Source organism: Rhea pennata, chromosome 13, assembly GCF_028389875.1.
Source record: "Rhea pennata isolate bPtePen1 chromosome 13, bPtePen1.pri, whole genome shotgun sequence".
In the NCBI taxonomy this organism is placed as follows: domain Eukaryota; kingdom Metazoa; phylum Chordata; class Aves; order Rheiformes; family Rheidae; genus Rhea; species Rhea pennata.
The window spans coordinates 13,892,068-13,911,116 of NC_084675.1; the positions used below are offsets into that span (position 1 = coordinate 13,892,068).

At 38.5% G+C, this 19,049-nt stretch overlaps 2 protein-coding genes across 3 annotated transcripts; both read right to left on the reverse strand.

Moving 5' to 3' along the window:
- Positions 1-765: 765 nt before the first annotated feature.
- On the reverse strand, positions 766-6,594 carry PDCD2L (programmed cell death 2 like). The gene is made up of 7 exons (XM_062586117.1): positions 6,457-6,594; positions 6,173-6,336; positions 5,997-6,066; positions 4,561-4,961; positions 3,379-3,492; positions 1,837-1,985; positions 766-916 (listed from the first exon to the last, which is right to left on the reverse strand). The coding sequence occupies exons 1-7, from the start codon at positions 6,586-6,588 to the stop codon at positions 786-788; spliced, it is 1,161 nt and encodes a 386-aa protein (XP_062442101.1). The 5' UTR covers positions 6,589-6,594; the 3' UTR covers positions 766-785.
- A 433-nt stretch (positions 6,595-7,027) lies between these two features.
- LOC134146015 (fatty acyl-CoA hydrolase precursor, medium chain-like) lies at positions 7,028-19,049 on the reverse strand. Of its 2 annotated transcripts, XM_062586116.1 has the most exons (15): positions 18,946-19,049; positions 17,989-18,181; positions 17,000-17,144; positions 16,367-16,500; positions 15,887-16,040; positions 14,903-15,004; positions 13,844-13,948; positions 13,661-13,711; positions 13,032-13,172; positions 12,852-12,938; positions 11,707-11,851; positions 11,361-11,492; positions 10,975-11,047; positions 10,342-10,556; positions 7,028-7,397 (listed from the first exon to the last, which is right to left on the reverse strand). In XM_062586116.1, the coding sequence occupies exons 1-14, from the start codon at positions 19,016-19,018 to the stop codon at positions 10,379-10,381; spliced, it is 1,713 nt and encodes a 570-aa protein (XP_062442100.1). In that variant the 5' UTR covers positions 19,019-19,049; the 3' UTR covers positions 7,028-7,397; positions 10,342-10,378. The 2 variants fall into 2 exon arrangements, with proteins under 2 accessions (XP_062442100.1, XP_062442099.1); XM_062586115.1 differs by lacking the exon at positions 7,028-7,397 and having other exon boundaries at positions 9,788-10,556.

Consider the following 19,049-nt stretch of genomic DNA (forward strand, 5'->3'; position numbering starts at 1 on the left):
GGCAGCCGGCGGGGCCGGGCCGCCGGTTCGAGTCCCGCTGCCGCAGCCCAGGGACCTCGGCTACAATCCGTCCCCAGATAGGCGGTTTTGCAAACCTACTCCATCCTTCAAAGTTTTTTTTGTTTGATTTCTAAAATTCACACTCATTAGGCCTACTTATACCGTGCTGTTAGGCCTGTAGAAAAGCTTTAGGGATGCTTGCTTAAATTACTCCTCTATTAAGCCTATTAAAATACAGCAATTTAGCCTAAGCCAACAGGGAGCTTCACAGAGAAGCTGTGGCTCTTTTAACTAAAGCAGTCTGATCAGATTGTATGTGAGCGCCAGACTGTGGTGTGCTGTACTAATTCCTGTCTTCCTGCATCCATGAGAACAAAGGCGCTAACAAAAACCTCCAACTTTCCCCAGCTACAGCAACACAATGTCAAAGCTCATTTAGACACATAACTTACCTCTTTTAACTTAATTGGAAAGAAAAAAATAGAAAAGCTTCATCATAAATAAGACTGTAGTCACAAGAAGGCCCTTTCAACCACTGCTCACTGAATTGTCACTGTCATCAAATCTGTGCCCAAAATAGGTAAATCCAATTTATTTTTTAAAATAATACTGCATTTTACAAGGCTTTCTATCAGTATGTCAACCAATTAGTTATTCTTGGAAATAAGCCCCACATCAAATGAATTTAATTTTGCACATTTAGCAAAAAAAAAGTTGCATAATTACACATGTTCAACTGCAGTAAAAAACAAAGCAGACTTTCCATACATGCAGAAAAATACATTTTATTTAAATAAGTTCTGATCTGGATCTTCTTGTACAAAAATAAATTCTTCAAGAGGGGTTTGATGATTTGCTGGCCAACAGCTCCTCTCACATGTGTAAACTATAACAGTTCCAAATTCCACTGACAGATCTAAAAACAAAACAATAAAGGTGTACATTAGAAAAATGACATAGGTAAGGGCTATTACCTATTACTGTCCTTGCATTACTGTCCATGTTGTCATAGTTTAAACATCCGTATAATGATTCAAGCAGGCAGCTTGGCCTTGGCTAAAAGAATTAAGTAATATTAACGTAGCTACTCTACGTCAGAATATAGCTACCCTAACTAGTAGCCAGTAATCAGATGCAATAAATACAAAACGCAGACAAGACCATTGTAAATGCCAAATGGTTGCCAGAGCTTTAGGAGCATTAAATATAACTGAGCAAAATTGGCACTTATCTGAAGGATGGTGGTCATCTCTCATGTTTGTGACAAACCTATGGCTTCAAAAAAGGAGGAGGGGAAAGAAAGCATTTGCAGTTTGAAAAAACTCCAAAAAATGTATTGCTCTCTACCTGGAGCCAAGGTACTTTTGAAAAAATTGTATTCAAGCTACTCCCACTCCTCATGTGGAAGGTTGGTTTCAAAAGAGCTTAGAAGACCAGTATCATTAACTATTTTCATAAACACAGCATGTGACAGTTCTCTTTCATCAGCTTCAGCTTCTGCCAGTTCAGAGAGCATTTTTCATATCTAGCCTCTCACGTGCATGCCATTTTCTAATTTCAACGTTTTTGAAGCAAAGCTTATACATCATGGAATTGTCTTAAAGTTCACTAGGGAGCAAATGAATTTGAAACCAAAGAATCTCCATAAAATTGGACATCTATCTTTTGCTTAGTGGAACCTATATTAGAAACATAGTAGATCCTATATAAGATAATCACAGCACTTAGGCAGATCAGTGCATACAGTTAAGTAGTAACAAACCAATTTGCAGTCCACTGACATTACCAAGAGGCTGACAGTTTCTAGTGCTCAGCTAAGTTAACAGAAGTCCACACCTGTATCACTCTGGAGCATGCTGACCAGTGCTGGCATAAGTTGAAATTCAAATACTCTGTTACTTCCACAGTTACTGCAGACTGGAATACCTTTGTTAATGTTGGCTGGAGGACATGTTATGAATAAAGGCTGCCCCCCCCAGGAGTACCTAGAAGAAAATAAATAAACAAACATATATATATATATATATATTTTTCATATCTAAATTTCACGAGAAAACATGTTGGTGTCAGTGTTCAGGATTCTCTGAAAACTCAGGGCTTCCTTGAAGTACAAAACATTGTTAGGAGCCCAAATCACTGTCAAGTTTCAGACAAGTCATTCAACAAGATTAAAGATGGAGAAGGGGAAATACTTGGAGGGTCAACACTTGGAGAGTCTTATAGAGAGCACTGCATTTAAAAAGAAACAGGTGCTTTGAACCGACACCTATGAAGTATCCTGTGCCCAACTCACATTTAATTAAACAAACTATACTTTCCTGGAAATGGAATCCTCATCACTGGCAGTTAAGAATATCCAACACACAACAGGCCTCACAACCAACTTACGTAGGCCACAAAAACAAAGTTTTATGGTTAGGGGCTATCAGAGCTCCACATATATCAGGAAACCATGATTAAAGATGGTTTCCATTGAATGCCAACAGGTGATTCTGTGTTGTGCTGATAACACAATAAAGAACTAGTAGCCCAGGAGAGGTGGGGGCCTAACAGGTACACTCACAATGCTCTGAATTTGGAAAGGAAGCACTGAAGAAATATTATGACTAGTGATAATCATAGTGATCACTACGGTGTGAAGTTTGAGAAGAGCATAACAATCAAAGAGCATAACAGTGCAAAATGATAAATCAGAGGGAAAAAAATTGTTTGAAAAAAATGTTACTTCTGTAATAGTGAATTTTCTGTATGATTTTTGATGTTTAACTAATACAAATTCCTAATGTTTCTTGTCTATGTACTACACCCTCAAACTTTGCTTTCTCACTGAAAAAGTACTAGTTAGTTCTACCTGCTTCTGGAAACTTGATAAACAAAAGTCCTGTCACAGTTGTTTGTAGGATCCATGAAAATGACAGGTATTTACGTGGTACTATGAAAAATTTATGATTTGAATTCTTTGTTATACTTCCATTCAGAAACAAAGTCCTCTTTAGGGAAATAGCTCCTGGAAGCAACAGAGACTTAAAAGAACTGAAGTCTGCATGGATCCCTAGGAGAAATCACAATAAGCTCAAATGAAATCAAGTTTTAAAATGAGTAATTTCTTACTTTAACATCCCAAAGCTTGAGACAGAAGCAATGAAAATAACATTACAAAACCTCAGTGGAGCAGATAACCTTGGAAATATGTCACAAGAGCATATCATTGTGTATTACGGTTCATTCTCAAGACTCTCCGGAAAACTTCTTTGCCTAAGTTCCAGTGGGTCTTGAAATAGTACATGTTTATATTGAAATTAAATAGTTTATTCTGATGCACTGGCAATCCATGACTTCAGTCTATATCTCCCTCTTAGGACAAAATGATCAACATACCTTAGAATCTGTTCATGGCAGACAGATATTCTTTTCATAAATTTATGGAATGTGTGATCCCTGCTTTTGACTTCACTCTTCTCATATTTTTCATTGTCACCTTCACCTGCAAAACTATGGAGAAACAAGAAAATAAACAAGATTTCCAACAAGGTTTTTAAGTACAATGTGTGTGCTGTAAATCAGCAGTGGTTACCCTATATTCATATTAAATACATTGAAAAAAATATACACGTTACATTAGATGCAATTCTACAGGATGTAGTTGACCATTTTGCTTCTAGTTCTTTGGCATCTAGTGGCTTACAATCATTAAGAATGTTTCAAATTACCACACGAAATTCAAATCCACCGAACAGCTACCTATATCTAAAAATCATTCCTTAAGAACCTCCAAGGAATATTTCTAGCTTTTTTTTTTTTTTTAATTAAGTGTAACTAAAGTTCTATGATTCTATTACAGCCAAAAGAAAAACAAAAGGACCACCACTAAAAAAGCATTCCATGCACATTCTGTAATTAACTATAGTTTCAGCATTCAAGAAATTCAGTATAGCCCACAATTTCATCAGGAAAAGTCACTGTACACATTAATGCTAGCAAAAGAGAAAGTGGTCTAGATATAAGTGCTCATCTACACTAACATTTAACACATTTGTAGTAACTATGTTCAAAACTCGTTTTGCAGACGACATCTTTAACAAAAGCTTTGTGACCTATCTGTTATCATCACCCTAGTCTCTAGACAAGAGTATAGCTCAATTTCCAAGTAGTTAAACTTTTAAAGACTCAAATGCAATTTAAGGAAAGCTAGAGTGTTGAAAAGAAAATAAAAGTCAAAAGTTACAATACAAACTGGTGCCACTTAGCATACAGCGTGGCTTAAACCACATTTTAGATGCTGAAGCTCCACTGCTCCCTCTGGAGCCCAAAGAGGTTCCAGTTATTCAGTCACTCAGAAATAGGTATATCTCTGAATAACTCAAAATTCCAAAATTTAACAAAATTGTGCCCACTGTTGTGATCTTCCTGCAAGGTACCACACATCACTGATTCTGTAAATCGGAGTGGTTTTTCGTTCATAACTGATTCCACCAGGAGAATCAGATGTAGTTTATTAGTCAGCACACAGGAAACTATGCAACCCTTTAGTTTCAGCATGAAATCTAAACTTTTTCTCACCTTTCTGACATCAACTGTTCCATATCAACACCCTCTCTCTGCTGATACTCCTTTAATAGCTTATCTGCATGACCTGTGTCAAGGAAACCAGTGTAGTCCTCCTCATCCACAACACTAATGTAATAGGGCTGGAACACAGCAGCTGAACTAGCAGCTACTGTTCCTTCCCTGATGGAAGCACATGTACTCAGGGGACCTGACACATCTGTAGCTTCAGACAAGCGAAGATGTTGGAACTGGGATGCACACTCCACCTCTCTGGACAAGGAGTTGCCCATCATCACTTCATTTAAGCCAAGCAGCTGAAGGGATGTGCACGCAGGAATTTCTGCTTCACTGCAGACTCCCCAGTCATCTGTTTCTTCACACCAATCATTTGCAGCAAAGTTAGATTGCTGTTTCTGAGGAAGAAAAAAAGCAAACATTTTCAAGACCCACCACTCTAAAGCCCTTCAAATACAGTTTCGGTATTACAACAGGAAAAAAAAAAAGTACATTCCTCAAACTAATACCTATCATTTCCCATTTGCCCCACAATGCTGGATACCAGCGTAACTGTTTACTTTTCACAGCAGTGTACACAGTATGCAAAAAAAAAAAAAAAAAAAAAAAAAAATCTCAAAATGGAGAAACAGCTCAAAAATGTATTGGCTTCTTGAATGGGTATATTTATCCAAACCACCATTACTGCACCACAGCCAAGCTCAAAGAGCAGAATGTGTAAGAAATTATACTACACAGATATAAAACAAATTAATTAGTAAAAATTTTGAATTGCGGAGGTAAGAGGCTAGAAAAGGAAATCAGGAAACAATAAAAAAAAGTGTCACCATTTTCATCAGAATTTCATCCATCATGGACCCAAATTTCATACTGCAAGTACAGCTGTTGAAAAAGTAAACTTACTGCCTGTCATCATTAGCTTGAAAGCCATCTTCTCGGCTCTTTCAATTTTTATAAGTCAACGTACAAAAGTTTCTGGGATTTGTTCTTACAAAGAATATCAACAACTTACCAAACAATAATCAAGTCAGATTACTTAAAATTCATAATAAAACAAAATAGGAAGATAAAACACTTTTTTTAAGGTAGCTTAAATAATAGATGTATTAAGCACCAGTTTTGGCCATACAATTAGACTGCAACTTCCACTTTAAAATGATCCTAGCACACACCATAGGTAAGTTAACCTTCTCGTAAATAAGGTGCAATATTCACTAGGTCAAAAATCCCACGATGGTGACTTTTCCACAGAGCCACACAAGTGACTCAAAACTAGCTTGTAGTGCAACTTAGTGAAAAAAGTTACGGTTGCTTAAACAAATATACATATAGATATAAAGCTCATCCAACTCAACCACAATTTTATTTCAAAACCTCCTCAGAATTAAGCTTCATATATCCCGGTATAACGAAAGGCAGCATGCTAGCGATACCTGCTTCACGCTGCCACCTCGTGCTTTCTTTTCGTCCGTCGGCAAGTACTGGGAGCGCAGCACCTTCCAGCTTTGGCATGCCATGCAAGAAAGAACGGGGACAGGAGAGTTAAGCGACCTCCGCTAGCCGCGCCGCAGCTGCGCAGGACCCGCGCAAGGGCGCGGGCGCTCCTCACCTCTGGGGCTTTCCCCAGCAGCGCTTCGCGGCGCAGGCGAAGACGTTGGCGACGCGGTGGTAGGGGGACGCCTCCAGCGGGCAGTACACCTGCACCAGGTGCAGCAGCGCGGCCCCGCAGACGCCGCAGCCGGGGCAGCCCAGGCGCACGGAGGGCACCGCGTCCTGAAAGACCGACAGCACAGGCCGCGCTGGAGGCGCCTCGCCGCGGCCTCAGAGCCCCGCGCGGCGCGACCGGGGTCCTCCCCCGCGGCCCCGGCGCCGCCGCCGCCGCCGCCTCCCTACCGCGCAGCCGCCCAGCTTGTTGGTGGCCCAGGCCGGGGCCTGCCCGCCGCCCCGGCTCGCGGCCGCCATCGGCGCGTCGCGGAGCCCCAGCAGCACGGACGGCCTCCCGGGGCGCCTCGCCGCAGCGGCCATGACACCAGCACCTCCCGCGCCGCTACGGCGAGCGCTGGCGGACAAACCCAGTCAATCGCTCGCCACCGCCCCGCCCCTTCAGCGGCCGCGCCTCCACAGCGTCGGCAGCCGGCGGAGAGGCGCGCGCGCGCATGCGCGAGACTGGCGGGAAGGGAGGGGCGAGCGCGCGCCCTTCCCGCCGCGGGCGGGGCGGCTCGGTCGGCGCCGCGGCGGTTTAACTGGCAGTCGCGTGTGGCGCCGCAGCCAGGCGCCATTTTGCGCGGCGGCGCCGGGTGGAAGCGGCGGGTGGAAGAGGCGGGATCGGTGTCCGCTGTGTCCGCGCGCCTGGAGCTGTACTAGAGCTGGGAGCTGGTACGGCGCTGCGGGGGCCTAGGGGAAATGACGCCAGCGGCATAGCTTGGTGCTTGGACACCCCCAGAAATCCTAGGTGTTTTCCGAGTATGCTCGTCCGTGAAGCAGTTAATATTTTGAAACAGTAATCGATCATTTTAGGAAGTAATTTCAAAAGTACAAGAACTTTGCACAAATACAGACTTCAGAATTGACTCCAAATGAAGAACATGATGGAAAAGCATGAGTCCGATACTATACAAGAAAACTAAAATTTCTTACGCTACTAGAAATGGTTTTATCTTATCAGTGCTTAAGTACTGATGATGACTATACAAATTATTTAGCAGATACTTGCCAAGAAGGGCTTTCCAAGTACAAAGCCAATGTCATCTGTATGATCTGTTTTATTAGTCTTGTATATTCAGTTGAACTCGGTCAGTGTTGAACTTCATAAAAATACACTGGATTATCAGCATCTAGTAGACAAAACAAGAAGATTTCTGGTATTAATAACATACATAACCAAAAATTATATATTTCAACAAAGAGCTACAGTGATAACAAACAAAAAAAGTACGTTTCAGAAGAAAAATGGAGATTTAAACTTTATTCCCAATTTGGATTTTTTTTTTTTTTTTTTTTTTTTTTTTTTTTGTCTGTGGCATTTCCCGTAGGACAGGAAATACAGTTCATGAGTAGCTTTACTGGCATCTTTGTTGCCTTGCCATTGCGTTGAAACATTCAAAATATACCTGACAGTCTCCATGTTAACACTGGCTGCTTTATTGAAAATCATTGTTATTCTGTTTGGAAACATATTGGGTGCTGTATCCTTCATTTAGTTGGGAACTATTTTGCCTGACAGATGTCTTACATTTATAATAAAATGTAAAATGTGTGTACCATGTGGTGAATAGTGAAAAGTCTTTCCTAGCTTGACAAAATTTGAAGGAGATTTTCAGAGACTGAAATAGTAATCAAGGAAAATGAGATGCTAGCTGTCACTGATGTCTCTGGCTGAGGGCAAATGTATAAATCCCCTTGATAAAAATTAATGCTGGTTTCTATAACATTACCTTAAAACAAAGCAAAACTAGAATCACTGAAAACAGTAAGTACAAACTTAACATGAACTCATCGGAATGTAAAGCAAAATCATGCTTAGATCTATATGAGAGAACCCTTGAAAACATGTCATTCATAAAACAAAGCAGAGGGCAAATTCCTTTAGCTGACCTCTCTCAAGTTTCAGATGAGTGCGAGATTAGTGTGTAATCTGCTGTATCATTGCTTTGTAGTGTAGAATACTAAGGATAAAATAAACTATTTTATGCTATCAGGAGAGCAGAGGGGCAAAAACTTCACAAGGATGTAAGAATGAAAAACGTATAATGTTTGTTAGGTTTTTAAATAGATCGGGCTGATGCTTTTGGAGATGGCAAATACGATAATATTTAAATTGTATTTGAAATTACAAACAAATTCCTCCTCTGCCTAAATGCAGTTCATTGTAGTTCATTGGAAAGACAGACTGATCAAGATCTGCACAAAATAAGGAATTAAGCATTCAAGCAGACTTTGTCAGAAATACCAGCAGCAAATACAATGTGTAGGCCAAAATACTCCAGGTTGGGAACTGGCTAACAGAGGAACCTTATTTGACCCCCAAATTCTCTATGCACCTGCATTTCTGCCAGTGCACACTTTCACACCAGCAGGCCTTCCTTTAATGGGCGCACTGACACCACCACCGAGCTAATAACAAGCGGTGAACAATACTATACTTTCCTCTCCGCTCAGTCTTGGTGGACATCTGCCCCATCAGCAATGCTTCCTTCCTCCAGCCAATGAATCAATTCTTCGTTGGCAGGAAGGATGGAAGTTAAGCAGCATTTTATGTAACACACCTTTCTAATCACATTTTTATATATGCCATACATGCTGAAGAGACAAACTTAGACTGATGTAACTAAACCTCTACAGAAATATGCAAACACTGCTGACATCACTGCCAGATAACCTTGCAGAACTGGTTTGCCTTACTACAATTTATTCTAAGCAACACTGTAACCACCAACTGTTTCCAGCCACCTCTTTGCTGAAATTACTGCTGTGCAGCATGGCTATTTGAGTGAGTACTTTTCATCCACTTCAAGATCAGATGACTCTGCTGCTCTGCCAGCTCACACATTTGTTTCTGTTCTTCCTGTCATTCTTCCCATGCTTTGGGCAATGAGGTCCAGGTAACCAGCAAGCTCTGAATGTGAAGCTGTGTAGCCAAAGCCAGCAGTGCTGTCAACAGAGCTCATTTAGAAGACCAGGAAAACCATTATGATTATGCAAACTGATGCTTTAACTTAATGTATGTTTGTGTCCTGAACTCGGTGGATGGTGTCCTTGTGCAGATCACCTATCTCTGCAGCTTTGTCTCCAAAGGAAAGTATCACTGATGAGTTCAGATTTGGTGGCCTGCAAAGGCCACCTTGTTGCATGGTACAGCTTCGGCTGCCAAGCTGTGTTGCTCACTGGAGAGCAGAGAAATGAAAAATTTACAGAAGTCCCTGTCTTGTCCCCAGCCTGGTAGTGCCATCAAGTATAGCTTTGGACCTCAGAGCCACAGGTAACGTATTGGCTTGCACAGCTGGGCAGGCGTAGGTGCAGAGGAAGATGCCCCGATGCCAGGGTTGGTCAGTCCTACTCCATCCAGGCTGTCTCCGTTAGCCTGGACGGAGACATGGAAGATAGAGCCCTCACAGTTTCCAATTTGCACTTTCATGCATTTCTTTGTTAAGACTTTCAGAACAACCTCTTGGAATTAGCCTGCTTCAGTTAGGTGAGAGAAAAGGAAGTTCCAAAAAAAAAAAAAAAAAAGAAGAGTAACATTTATTTGTAACATTTTATAAAGCAAGAAAACAGGTAGAATTTCTGTCCTAATTTGTGAGATGTTGAGGCTGTCTTACAGATATTTTTATCATAAGGCTGAAGATTGCCCTGCTCACTACAAGCTATTTCCAGTACAGAAAGTGGAAGTGGTTGTAGGACTGACAACTGAGGACTCTGTTCTGAAATAAGAGGGAAATGAATATATGACATATTCTAACTTTTATGACATATTCTGGACAGATAATTTCTTACGGATTTCAATGTATTTGCCAATTTTCTTCTTATTCCCCTTTCTCTCAGGAGAATTATTCAGTTTTGATATGCACTGGGTAGATACCATGGTCTGCTCGAGTCTGAAAGGTTGTCTTTTTTCCCCCCACTTCCTTCATTAAATACTGATTTTCAGTCCCATGAACATTCCAAATTTCCCTTGATTCTCTCCTGTCAGTGTGATCATGACAACAAATCACGTAATATTGAGTTAGAAACTGATTATTAAATTCTGCATTCTGACAAACTAATTTGGTTTGGCTTTACTTCAGGTTTTAGAAGCAAATCACATCCTCTGCTAGTCTTAAAAATCTGTGTGTTCTATCCTTCTTTTTGTTTTGTCTTGGTTTATGATCTGTGCCCAAAACTCCATTTTGCTTTCTTTCAATTTCTTTGCTGCCTTTTGCATTAGGTCTATTTCCAGGTATCCTTCTTGCAGATCATATGGAGGCCAATGCACCAAGCCTTCTCCATTGGGATTTCTGGAAAGAGCATAATGAAAAGTTAGCTTTCCATTTGCTTGTCATTTGCCTGCTCAGACTCCAACTGTTTCAGAAAACTAACAGGAGCCCCGATTATGTGATTCAAATTTCTGAATATATTGTTAGATGTTTCTATTAAAATGCTCAGCAATGGGATAGCAAACATTTAGTAATTGCCATTAGAGTTTTAGACCTAAAACTCCACTGCAGATAGAGTAATAGAACCTGGATCTTTTTTTTTGTTTTTGGTATGCAGGTTCATTTAAAAGACTTTTCTCGGAATTGTTAGGAATACAAACAATTTGTTTCAATATTTATCTTAAATTCTGTAGAATTTGTGGAACTACCATTTAAGTATGGCTATAGTGTATGACAGCACAGGCAAAACTTGAGCTATAATTATCATTCTGATTCTCACCCATTTCTAGCAAAGTTAGTCCAGTATCTCATAACCGTTCGGCTTAGTTTATTTTCTTCTTCTGTAGCATTTCCTGAGAAGTGAGAGATGAAATTGCAACATTAGAAAATGAGTAATCAAAAAACAGCACTTAAATCAAATCCAACAAACTATAATTAGTTCTGCTTGTTATTCTGAGCTATGGGTGTTTTACATGAGCAGATTCTAGCAGATGAAGGATTTCATGAAAAGGGACTACTACTTAAAAAAAGACAGTAAACTAAGATAGAAAACTGCTATTTTGATTCTTATGTTTCTGAAAGCAAATTCTATTCTAAAAGCACTCACATAAGTGCTACTAAAGATGCCTAAAAGAAATAATTCTTTAGCAAGCATAGATACATCACCGGCTAAAAATGGCTTTCCGAAGACAAAGGCAATCTCATCTGTATGGTCTGCTTTTACAAACTCTGGTATACCACCTATTGCTGAACTTGGTCGATGCTGAAATTCATAAAAGTAGACTGGGTTGCCAGCATCTAAAAAAAAAAAAAAAAAAAAAAAAAAGAGTGCTACTTCTACTGCTGAAAATACCTGCCACCAAAGATTCTTCCTGCCACCAAAGATTGTTCAAGAGCTATTTTGATAAAATGAAAACAATGAAAACAATGAACTCTGATGCATATTGTTCTCAAATACACCACAGAGTGGAATTCTACATTTCCTCAAATAGATGCTGAATTATAGACTCACCTCTATGGTATCTAGCTACTTCAATGGCTGAAAAAGCAAACCAAGAGTCTCCTAATGCATCAAGAAGCCCATCTCGCACCTGAGCACGGTTCTCCGTATTCCCTATGTATTCCTTGTATACTAGATCAACAACATCATTAGCATCCTAAAATGAACAGAAAAGACATTTCCTGTAATGATGATAATCATTAAAGGGAATAGCAGCATTAAATTAACGTACTGTCTTCATGCCCCTGGCTAAACCCTGAACACTACCTTCTTTCAGAGAAAATCCTGAGTTGTGCTGTAGCGGGGAAAGAACTCAGAGCTCAGAACTATCTTTAGATAAATATCAGTCAGTGATGCTGATGAATAGATGTGGTAGTCTATTCTTCCTTCTGTGGAAATAACCCTCATAAAAGAAAAGGAATTCTGTTTGATTTTGTAAAATTAATTTATTATTATAGATGGCCATAATTTAATCCCTTTTGGAACAAGCCTGGGGTCTACCGTCTCAAGTTTATGTCAGATAGTTGTGGCTCTGAATGATCCGCTGCAAATATAGGCTATAAGTCCTTAATTCTTATGTCCTGTAAGTTCTTAATTCTTGCCTATTATCTGGATTTTTCTGTATTCAATAGTTTCAGGATAGCATCCAGGAAGCAGAAAGCTAAGAGCTTTCTAAGTTGCAACAAGCAGAAATTCAGATGCCTCAACATAGATTTCTCAGTGTCATTTTGATTATCTCAGAGCATCCTTTTTAGTCTCCAGCTGCTGCTTCAGAAGGGCCTGTGTTCCATAGGTCTTGTGTCATACCTACCAGTACCATACAGATGTCTTGGATAACACAGGATATCTAAAATGTCACAAGAGATCTATGTTTAGGTACCAGAATCATTCCTGGATTTCAGCAGAACTCCTTTTATAGAAGATGGAGCATTTAGGAGAAAAACAGATAAATTTAGAGCATATTTTCTGTGTTAATCACTTGCTAGGGGCAACAGGAATCAGAAACCTGTCAGCTGCCTGTTTGGGAATTACAGCTCCACAGTAGGAAGCTGTCACACACCGCAAAGTTTACCTCTAAAATATACCCCTCCAGGAATACAAATAGCACCAGCCCAGTCAAGGAACAGCACTGGGTTATTCTGAAAATGCTCTCTTACTATTGAAAAAAATAGTAATGCGCTCTGCAAAATTTGACGTGCAACATCTTTGTCCAGACCTTCTGTGTAATCAGGAAATTTCATTATCTGCATGATAGAAAGAAAATATATGTAATAGGAAGTCTTATATTAACAAAATTATAGATATATAAAGCCATTAAAAGTCTCTTAGTCTCTTACTCTAGGAATTATCCATCCAAATTCACAGTTATTTATTCCTATTATGTATGGGACTGCATTGATTGCTTTTTCAGATAGTAATTGCCTGGGACTCTTAGGAAAAAATACACCATCCACAGATGCACTGATGAACTGGAGATTCTGGAGGAGGAAAAAAAGTTCAATTAATACATTCATTTTGCTTCTAGAAAATATTTTCAAACTTTTAATGTAGTTCCAAAGCCAAACAAAGTAAGTGCCAAGTGAAAGTATAAGAAGTATTAGTATTCAAGCCACCTCTTAAGTTTCCCTGACAGATTTTCTGCACTGGGCAGGAAGTTATGTTAACATAAAAATTATATTTTGAACATTCATTCAATGCAGGTGATGTTGTTCAATTAACATTTCTTCTTATTTCATTCAATTCTATTATGGGTGTGTGGAGCAATGGGGGAAAACTTCTGTGTTGAGACTGCAAAGGAACTGGGTAGTCAGTATTAGAATGAAAAATTTTGAGTTGGACATATGATATTAATTATTTAGGTTCTCCAGGTGAAATTGTGACATTTCATACACTCTTCTTTCCCTGTTAGAGCGTGATAGCAAAACGGAAGTAGCTCAAAGCCCATAAAGAAAGAGAGGGAAGTAACCTGTTCACATTTTTCAAATGAGGTACGGCATAACTGCATTGTTGTAAAATTCTGTAAAAGCCAAGAAGAGTAAGATGTTACATTCACTTCTTTTAGTATTACAACACATGCAGAACATTTATGATAGCTGTTACAATAACATTTGAAGTGTCACTCAAATGCAGAGAGTAGAATATTGCTTACCATTTTTAGAGTTATTTGTTCCATCTCTTCTTCTGTTTTATCTTTTAAGCACTGAACCACTGCAGCTGAACTGGATCTTTGACAGCCAGATATCTTAGCAATTCTCTGCGATCAATAAAAACAAGCAGTCACTTTTTGATTTACTGATTATCCATATCATTATAATTATCCATATATTTCCTGCAGAAGGCTTTTATGTGCTACTGACTGAGATATCTAAGCTTCTCAGGAAGGACCATCAGAGCCAGACATGTTCCAGCTGCAGAAGAAAGGATAAGAAGCCTTCATAACCCTTCATGTTGTGGGCCAAGGAGAAAGACAAGAACATACTCCTCTAAAACATTCGGATACACAACAGAGTATGGCTATCCTTGCAAATAATACGCTGGCAGAGAAGGTGGGATGACATATGGGAGGTAGTGATGCATATTCCGAATACAACCATGTAGATGGTAATAAAGAGAACATTACAGCTTCTGAATGATATGCAGGTTTTTCGGGTGTCTTAGCTGTCATTAGAGTGACAGAATTCATTATAACATTGCCTTTTTTATATTCTGGTTTAGCAAATCTAGATTCCTGGAAGTTGTTTCTTATGGGTGGAGACTGCAAGGTTGAAATGGGCTCTTCTTTTCTTTTTTTTTTTCAATCATGAATTATGAAGAAAATTGAAAATCTTGTTTCTTTGAGCATGACAAGAATAAAACAAAGGGGAGGATGAAGAGTATTCAGAGTCTGGCACTATTTTCCAGCCAAAAAATTTGAATTTAGCTTTTCTGGAAGACTTTGTAATGAACTTCTTTACATCTGATGCTTTTTCCATGCCTTCTCTCTCTACTTCCTTACTCTTTTGCTTTCTCTCAGGCATATGTGGATATCTGGGTACTTGAAAAGCAGAGCATCATTAAACATATATTTCTTACCTGCATACAGAAATGCTATCTCTAATGACTGTGTTTGTGGTTTCACAGGAAAACAATCTAGTTCTACTTTTTGAATGAACAATTCAAAATGTGCAAAACTATCAGGAAAGTATTTAAAATATCACAAAATACCCACTTGTGCTTGCTCCTCAGGATGATCAGTGAACAAAACCCTGACTGCAGTACCACTCTCTGAGATGGCCTTATGGAACAAGCCCTTCGCCAGAGGAGATATGACCTGAAAAGAAAGAACAAGCATTACAAGTATGATAAGCACTATTTTCTGACCACTGACTTAGAATTTCAGTGTCAGAAATTGCCTTTTAAGACATTTTGAAAACAAATGTCATGACAGTGTTGTTCTGTAGACTTTGGCCATAGTTCAACTATGCAAAGGGCTTTGGCAGCAATATCAAATTCAAGAGTTTGTACCTGTCCTTTCCCCTCCCATAGCACCCTGCTTCCAAAACGTTATGAAGCTACATTGCAAGCCAGATATAGTCTGGCTGTGCTGCAGAAAGGATATAAATAGCTATTTGCCAGAGGGCAAGAGCTTATCAAAGAGGAATTATTGCTAACAAATGTGTATCACTGAAAGCTGGTTTCGTTATGCATTTTCTATCAAATTGTGAGAGTTTGAAGAGCCTCTTAATCTTAAATGCACCTCAAATGTACCTCAATGTGCTCAATACTGATGTAAAAATTTACATTATCACTTGGTCACAAAATGCACATCTAGTTCAGATATCACAACTACTCATTTTGAGTAACTTTGCATGCGTGACTGTCAACACACAGAAAATGGGGTATAGGACTAAAAGGACTATTCTCACTAGGATAAATTTTGTGTTTACAGCTCTTCCAAAAAAAAAAAAAAAAGAGAACTCAAACTAATAGATAAGGGATAATAATTTGGATTTGAACTAGAAGATTTTGGTATAGCCCATTTTCATCTGTCAGAAGCTGCATTTATATCGCATTGTCTTACAGATCAAAGTGATGCATGGTTTATTATAAAACCATCGCTTCTCTCTCCCTGACTTTTCTTACAGATACTAAAAATGAACATGGATGGTATTTTTTTCAGAATGATTAAAATTCATGATTTTTGTGAACTTACAAGGGCAGAAACACTGATTCCTCCTGCAGATTCTCCAGCGATAGTAACAGATCCTGGATCTCCTCCAAAATTTATGATATTTTCCTGAATCCACCGAAGAGCTGCTACTTGATCCAAATAACCCCAGTTACCCTGAGCATGCTCATCACCAGTGCTGCAAAGAAAGAACAGATTTGTTTACATGCTTGATGTAAGAAAAAAAAGTGGAGATAAGTACAATCTGTGGTATAAGAAACCAGTTGCCAAAGAGCCTCTCTACACAACTAAACCGGAAATGGCTCAGGAAGGTTCAGATGAGTCTAACTATCAAACAAGAACAGATTCTGAATTTGACTTGAGACTCTTATGTTGTTCCCAAATATTGCATATGTAATTAAAACGTGTAGTTTCTTTGTATAAGTTTTGTGCACATCTCTTTGTAAAGATTTTGCACACTAAATTTCAGAATCACTTAGCAAAAACTAAGATAGACTATCTTACCTAAAATATCCAAGAATACCTAGTCTGTACTGAATTGTTACAACCACCACATTGTCAAAGGCCGCTAATACTGAACCATCATATGATGAAGCTGCTCCAAAAACAAATGCACCTCCATGGATCCATACAAAGACCTGGAAAGAAAAAAACACAAACAACCTAGTACAGATGAGAGGTCCCTGTGATACAAACTAAATATAAAACAAAACAGAATATTTTGTGCTATTTCACTCACAACTCTTTCAGATTGCATTTCACAAATGGTAGAATTCTTTTGAATACGAGATCTGCAATCTTATAAAATGACATTCATTTTATTAAACATTTGCATTATGCCTAAGCCCACTGGATTTTCAGAGTTTTTTTTAGAGAAAATCAAACATTACTTATTTAAAACGTCAGTCAGATTTTATTTGTAAAATAGGATTTTGTATACTTTCTAAACTACAGCAAATATTTACCGGACCTGAATTACCATACTGCACATGGAAGCCTGCATATAATGCAGGTTGTAGGTTTGCTGAAAAGTTATTTTAATCCTTGGGAAACTTTTAGAAATTTTAGGTTTATCTTGTTCCATGAAGTCACAAAAGCAATCAAGTTTGTCAGAGATTTTATAATGATTTTGCTTACAGGTAGCTTCTCCTCTTGTTCTGCAGAAGAGGGTGTATACACATTTAGATATAAGCAGTCTTCAGACACTTGGAGAGGAACCTTTTCTTTTCTATTAGTAATAAAGTCTGAAAAACCCTGTCCTTGTACTTTATCCTGTAGACACCTGGATAAATAAAAAAAATAATAAGCAGTAGAAATAACTAAAACCTCCAAGCTTCTTCCTCTATAAAGCACAAACCAGTAATCCATCGCTAGTACATTTCCAGGGGTTGGCAACAGAAAAAAATATAATATTTTTTCATTTTTTAAGTATTTTCTTCCTTTGACTACCAGTTAGACATGTCATTAATGAGATCTGTAGAAAAAAGATACTGCATAGAGCAGAACAGTGACATGAAGATATAATTTTGCATGTTTCAACATATTACAGAAATCTACCTGCAAATGGGTATGGCCATAAGGGAATTCAGTGAAAATACAAATGAATTATTTTGCACCTTATATAGCTTTTTATATCGTACATGTAGGTTATAGGCTTGAGGCATTAATGAAGGGCAGTAATTGGAGTAAGATGGTTATAGTGTAGACTGGAACTGGTCTGCGCTTCCTATGTATCCTATTAAGCATGTGACTCACTGGGCACTTTATTCTTCCAACACTTTATTCCAACATTTCTTAGCTCCTTTTTGTTTCTGCTCCAAATTTACAAGGTTCATAATGGCTAAATAATGGCTGAATGTCCCCAAAGCACATTATTGATCAAGTGCTCATCCTTACTAGTTTATTCCTGATACCCATTAGACAGCACTTACCTCTTTTTTTAAAAAAAAAAGAACACCTTATAAAGATATTTTTAAAAATGCATTAATTGTAAAATAATTGCAAGTAGTAATGATAGAATCATAGAATTTATCATTATCACTTTTGATTGCCCTGTACATCAATGTCCTGGAGCTCAATATAATACAAAATTGTTAAAAAGATCAGTAGCTTTGTCATTATCTTACATTGGTGGGTACAAAGTGGCATCTCTGACACCTTTCCATGGCTCAGGTGGCTTGGGTTCAGAAAACCTCAATGGTCCAACAGGAGGCTTAGCAAAGGGAAGTCCCAGAAAGACATTGACACTCCTTTCAGCTGCATTTACTCTGATTTGGTTCCCTCGGACTCTCCCATATTTGGTCACCACTTCTGGTTGCTCTGTGTGCACAAAATCATGAGCAGTCCGTTTGTAAGCAACTGACACATTTCTAAGAGCTTTAGCTACTTAAATATGCATCTTTTGTTTCCTTAAACAATTCACTTTCATTCATAAGGTTTCAACAAATAATTGAATCAGTATAACCAACATTATTTCAGCATTCATGCTGCTTATTTTTGTATGTATAATCTCTTGTATGTATATAATCTATTTTATCTTATTAGCCACACACATTAATACTGCATATAGATCTTAATCATTTTGACCTAAGTCATTATTCAAAACTTCAATAAATTGCTCTCATTAAGAAAAGGCATTTCTTTCTTAAGAAAAAGATCTGTGAATACACAAAATACATTTAGGAATCTTGATAGTACAGCCAAAAATGTCCCTTCTAATATTCCTGAAAATAGTACAGCATACATAAATTACATTACCTTTTAGGTAAGATTAATTTTAAAGTCATGTGAAAGTTCTCAATACTAAATTTAAAATGTGACATGTTGGTCTTTGCCTCAGCAGAGAGGATTTTGGGGTAGAAATTTGATTTCACTATTTGTGAAAAAGGCAAGTAAGGCAAATGTCTGAAAATAGATCACTAAAAAGAAATGAAAAACCATCTGTTATCTAGGCTTAGTTTCTGTACAGCTATGTCAGGTGCCGAGATCCTCCAACAAGGCTGGAATTCCCTAAAGTGAGCAGGCTGCACATATGTTCTATCTCCTTACAGAAGGCAACAGTGAAAAACATTTTTGAAGCTTACCAGCAGCTACAAGAGCTGTCAGCCCAGCAGTGAGAATCAAGGACAGGAGCAGTGTGTTCTTCCCAGTTGCCATTTTGCAAGCTAGTCACACATTTACCTCCTTG